Genomic DNA, 5,914 nt, shown 5'->3' on the forward strand with positions numbered 1-5,914 from the left:
AAGCAACCCCCAGGCTCTGTCTCTCTCTCTAGTCCCCAAGCAACCCCCAGGCTCTGTCCTGTCACGCTCTAGACCCAATCCCCAGGCTCTGTCTCTCTCTCTAGTCCCCAAGCAACCCCCAGGCTCTGTCCTGTTACGCTCTAGTACCAACCTCCAGGCTCTAGTCCTGTCTCTAGTCCCAACCTCCAGGCTCTAGTCCTGTCTCTAGTCCCAACCTCCAGGCTCTAGTCCTGTCTCTAGTCCCAACCTCCAGGCTCTAGTCCTGTCTCTAGTCCCAACCTCCAGGCTCTAGTCCTGTCTCTAGTCCCAACCCCCTTCACACTGGATGCGTTTTCGGATTTTTAAGCGGCATTTTTCCATCGGTTTTCCAAAAATCAAAACGCGTCCAGTTGTGCAACCACCTTTACTGTCCACAATATCGTAGAAATGAGAAACAAAAGATTATAATAACAATGATAATAATAATAATAATAATAATAATAATAAAACTATGAAGGAAAAAAAAAAAGAACACATTATTTTCCTGGCTGGCTCCAGTTCCTCGTTTTCTTATGCACAGCCATGCTCTCTCGTCCGTCCTGGTCCGTCTAAGTCTTACACATGTCTTAGACTCCAAGACAAGAAGTTGGCGTTCCTTCTTGCTAAGACGGCCAAGGAAAGAGCACACCTGTGCGACCATTTCAACGTCATGATTTTGCCATTTATTACTGTGTCAAGACGACGTACCGACGGACCGTCCGTCCGTTCAGTTCACAGCAAAGTTCCGCCGATAGATCGCTCCATGAAAGGGGGGGGGGGGGGGGGGGGGGCTCTCAGCTCTGACCCTTAAGAATGGCTTCCTGTCATTAAATACATATAGAACCGGCAGGCAGGCAGTCTTCATTTGGCAGCTTGCGATTCATTGCTCAGCTACGGAAAGGCCTGGAATTAAATGTGGCTGAGCGGAGTGTCCTTGTGTCACTGGGAAAAACACCTTGAGATAAATGTGTGGCTGAGCGGAGTGTCCTTGTGTCACTGGGAAAAACACCTTCAGATGAATGTGTGGCTGAGCGGAGTGTCCTTGTGTCACTGGGAAAAACACCTTCAGATAAATGTGTGGCTGAGCAGAGTGTCCTTGTGTCACTGGGAAAAACACCTTCAGATAAATGTGTGGCTGAGCGGAGTGTCCTTGTGTCACTGGGAAAAACACCTTCAGATAAATGTGTGGCTGAGCGGAGTGTCCTTGTGTCACTGGGAAAAACACCTTCAGATGAATGTGTGGCTGAGCGGAGTGTCCTTGTGTCACTGGGAAAAACACCTTCAGATAAATGTGTGGCTGAGCGGAGTGTCCTTGTGTCACTGGGAAAAACACCTTCAGATAAATGTGTGGCTGAGCAGAGTGTCCTTGTGTCACTGGGAAAAACACCTTCAGATAAATGTGTGGCTGAGCGGAGTGTCCTTGTGTCACTGGGAAAAACACCTTCAGATAAATGTGTGGCTGAGCGGAGTGTCCTTGTGTCACTGGGAAAAACACCTTCAGATAAATGTGTGGCTGAGCGGAGTGTCCTTGTGTCACTGGGAAAAACACCTTGAGATAAATGTGTGGCTGAGCGGAGTGTCCTTGTGTCACTGGGAAAAACACCTTCAGATAAATGTGTGGCTGAGCGGAGTGTCCTTGTGTCACTGGGAAAAACACCTTGAGATAAATGTGTGGCTGAGCGGAGTGTCCTTGTGTCACTGGGAAAAACACCTTCAGATAAATGTGTGGCTGAGCGGAGTGTCCTTGTGTCACTGGGAAAAACACCTTCAGATAAATGTGTGGCTGAGCGGAGTGTCCTTGTGTCACTGGGAAAAACACCTTCAGATAAATGTGTGGCTGAGCGGAGTGTCCTTGTGTCACTGGGAAAAACACCTTCAGATAAATGTGTGGCTGAGCGGAGTGTCCTTGTGTCACTGGGAAAAACACCTTCAGATAAATGTGTGGCTGAGCGGAGTGTCCTTGTGTCACTGGGAAAAACACCTTCAGATAAATGTGTGGCTGAGCGGAGTGTCCTTGTGGAAAAACGTTCAGATGTTCAGGTTTTCCACCTCCATGTTAAGCTCAGGACACAGTTCCTTGAGAAACATCTCCATCAGTACCTGAGGGGCGAGGAGAGGAGAGGAGAAGGAAGGGGATAGGAGAGAGGAGAGGAGAGGAGAGGAGAGGAGAGGAGAGGAGAGGAGAGGAGAGGAGAGGAGAGGAGAGGAGAGGAGAGGAGAGGAGAGGAGAGGAGAGGAGAGGAGAGGGCCGTTTAACCAAATGTAGAACGATAAACTAGTTGATGTTCGGCCGTTTAACCAATGTTTGTAACCAATTATACCACAGGTCGTTTCGAGGAAGCAATCTGATTGGTTGAAACAGCCTTCTAGCCGGTGGTTAAACCAGCACCGTTCACCACCTATAATCAAAACAAAGAATTCAGCCGCTCTGTTCTCCCAGAGCGCTATAGCAAACTGGGTGGCTAGGCTAGCTAGTTTATTGGGACATTTGTGGTCGTAGTGACTACACATCTGTCATTAAAAAAATATTATTCTTTCAGCGATTTTCTTAGTTTTAAGGGTAACTGTGGAAGAATTGCAATATTACACTCGAGGGTGTGGTTTAACGTGATTATTACCACTTCAGTGATGCTTGCGGAACTCGACTCCGTCTCGTTCCTTATTACCGCATCCCTGTCGTGGCAATAATCACGTTAACCCACAGCCCCTCTCGTGTAATATTGCTTAACTGAACTCTCCCAGAAAGCAGATATGGCAAATAAATAGACATTTCTAGATTTTCTACAGGAGTAGCATTGCAACACTTTGAGCTTTATAGATCGGCAATTTTCGGTACACGACACTGACTGTGTAAATGAGGCTAGACAACCATAATAATTACTACAGTAGAAAGTTAATTCTATGTCAAAATGACAAAGAATGATCCCTGGCTATTAAGCCATTGATAATTGACATTAATGTGCTATTATTGCCCTCTATAACTAGGCCTACAATTAAAAAAAAATAGTTAGTCTTTTTGAAACCTCAAGCGTGAAAGAGTAATTTCATGTCAACGACCCCCAAAATGATATGTAATTGGCCGCCGACCCCCCCCATCTAAAAAGATATGTTTTTTAGAATCTGGTCTCAGGTCTTATATGGGTTGAAATGATGCAGTGTCAATAAAACACTCTCACATAGAGCAGGTGTGTGTTGTGTCAGTGATTCTCACGGTGTGTGTTGTGTCAGTGATTATAGTGTCAGTGGTTCTCACATAGAGCAGGTGTCTGTTGGCGCTGGCCTCTTGCAGGCCGTTGAAGATCTTGATGATTCCGTAGCGGGCGTTCTGCTGGCCAACCAGATTCGCCAGGGCCTCTGTGACATCACGGATGACATCATCAATGCAAAGGAGGAAACGGAGAGGTCAGAGGTCGTGAGGAAAGGAAACACGTCGTTAACAGGTTGAGGTTACTTAGTACGGTCTGGTGCCCAGGAGTACGGTCTGGTGCCCAGGAGTACGGTCTGGTGCCCAGGAGTACGGTCTGGTGCCCAGGAGGTACGGTCTGGTGCCCAGGAGTACGGTCTGGTGCCCAGGAGGACGGAGATTGATAATAAAAAAAACGACGGCGAGTAATGATGTCAAAATTGGTCGCATCGCTCCACAGCCTATAGGAGCGCTTGTTGCGCAATCCTCGATGTTGCGCAACAAGTGGGACGTCATCGAAAAGTTTCCCCCCCCCCTGTTTAGCCGACGACAACGATAAAACTTTTAAAAAAGTTAATAACTCGCGATCTAAATCATCCCGCCTAATTATATATATATAGAAAAAAGTTTATGCGTTAGACGGGCCCTCCGCTGTCCAGTCGCTAGTCGCGATAGACGTAATACCTTACCTCCCGTTGTTGCCGATCGGCTCTAGAGTGGTTTGGCTACACCGTGGAAACCCAGAGGGTGAACAGGTGGACCAGGTTAGTGAGGCTGCAGTAGTCAGAGCGTATACCTGGGATGTTGTCCAGTAGTTTCTGCTGGGCTCTCTCCTTGGTCTCGCTGCGCTCCGAGTCCGTCCTGGCGGTGAGGTGCGGCGCCAGCCTGCCGTTGGGCCAGAACGTGTCGCGGAACAGGTTGACGTAACAGACCAGCATCTGCTCCGAGAAGATCCAGTTCACCGTGTCTCGGATCTGTCTGGACAAAAGGAAAAAGAAAAGGAGCACATTAGTGCATTCTGGGCGGGAACCCCTTTTGGTGTTTTAAAGGAGAATTCCATACTAAAAGGCTTTCTTACCTTTCTTTGTAGTCGTCAAGTCCCCACCAAAGAGGTCCAGGTGTTGTTTTGTGCAAAAGCTCCTTATTGGCTGTTTCCCCTACCATAAGCCCTAAATGAATTGCATTGAATTGAATGGGAATCGAATGGGGCTATGGGGTGTTATGCTAATTTGCTTATTTCGCTCAAAATTATAATTTCTTTGTATATATATCCTCTCTTCATAATGTAAATAATATCCCAAGCGGCACACTTTACTACTTCTTTCGATGGAAATACCCCATAGCCCCATTCAATGCAATGCAATTCATTGAGGGCTTATGGTAGGGGAAATAGCCAATAAGGAGTTTTTGCACAAAATAACACCTGGACCTCTTTGGTGGAGACGTAACGACTACAAAGAAAGATAAGAAAGCATTCTAGCATGGCATTCTCCTTTAAGCATTATGTTATGCTTTAGCTATTGGAAAATAGCAGATCTACAAGCTCATAGCGCGCTACCGAGTGGCGCGCTATGAGCTTGTAGGTCTGCTATTTTTGAAAAATCGACTGACATAGAAACAGTTTTTCAGAAAACTGTCAGGATTCAGAAGAAATTTGTGGAATCGTTCCCAGGTCAAAATGGGTTAGTCCACTAGCCAGAATATGAACCCGGACAACCCGGTTGAGTCCACCAATGTTTTATGTTATAAATGTTGAGTAGGGGTCCCCAGCATGTAGAAACTGATGTTATAAATGTTGAGTAGGGGTCCCCAGCATGTAGAAACTGATGTTATAAATGTTGAGTAGGGGTCCCCAGCATGTAGAAACTGATGTTATAAATGTTGAGTAGGGGTCCCCAGCATGTAGAAACTGATGTTATAAATGTTGAGTAGGGGTCCCCAGCATGTAGAAACTGATGTTATAAATGTTGAGTAGGGGTCCCCAGCATGTAGAAACTGATGTTATAAATGTTGAGTAGGGGTCCCCAGCATGTAGAAACTGATGTTATGAATGTTGAGTAGGGGTCCCCAGCATGTAGAAACTGATGTTATACGTAAATGTTGAGTAGGGGTCCCCAGCATGTAGAAACTGATGTTATAAATGTCTCTGTCTCTCTGTCTCTCTCTCTCGTCTGGGTTGAAGCCACTACTTACTTGTTGATGGTGCGTCCAAACGTGACCTGGACCAGAGCGATCAGAGTCTTCCTCACCCACTTGAACACTGATGAAGAGGAGCACAGACATGTGAGGCAACACAGACACAGAACACTGATGAAGAGGAGCACAGACATGTGAGGCAACACAGACACAGAACACTGATGAAGAGGAGCACAGACATGTGAGGCAACACAGACACAGAACACTGATGAAGAGGAGCACAGACACATGTGAGGCAACACAGACACAGAACACTGATGAAGAGGAGCACAGACATGTGAGGCAACACAGACACAGAACACTGATGAAGAGGAGCACAGACATGTGAGGCAACACAGACACAGAACACTGATGAAGAGGAACACAGACATGTGAGGCAACACAGACACAGAACACTGATGAAGAGGAGCACAGACACAGAACACTGATGAAGAGGAACACAGACATGTGAGGCAACACAGACACAGAACACTGATGAAGAGGAGCACAGACATGTGAGGCAACACAGACACAGAA

The 5,914-nt window shown here is 46.7% G+C and overlaps 1 protein-coding gene across 1 annotated transcript in view; it reads right to left on the reverse strand.

Moving 5' to 3' along the window:
* Nucleotides 1–1,758: 1,758 nt before the first annotated feature.
* Nucleotides 1,759–5,914, reverse strand: part of snx25 (sorting nexin 25) — a 50,230-nt gene continuing 46,074 nt past the window's right edge. The window contains 4 exon segments of the mRNA XM_080774426.1: nt 1,759–2,118; nt 3,272–3,372; nt 3,999–4,180; nt 5,396–5,462. Coding sequence (XP_080630552.1) covers nt 2,047–2,118; nt 3,272–3,372; nt 3,999–4,180; nt 5,396–5,462 — 422 coding nt within the window. The 3' untranslated portion in view covers nt 1,759–2,046.

The sequence above is a fragment of the Protomyctophum bolini genome, assembly GCF_963924005.1.
Source record: "Protomyctophum bolini genome assembly, chromosome: 10".
Taxonomy (NCBI): domain Eukaryota; kingdom Metazoa; phylum Chordata; class Actinopteri; order Myctophiformes; family Myctophidae; genus Protomyctophum; species Protomyctophum bolini.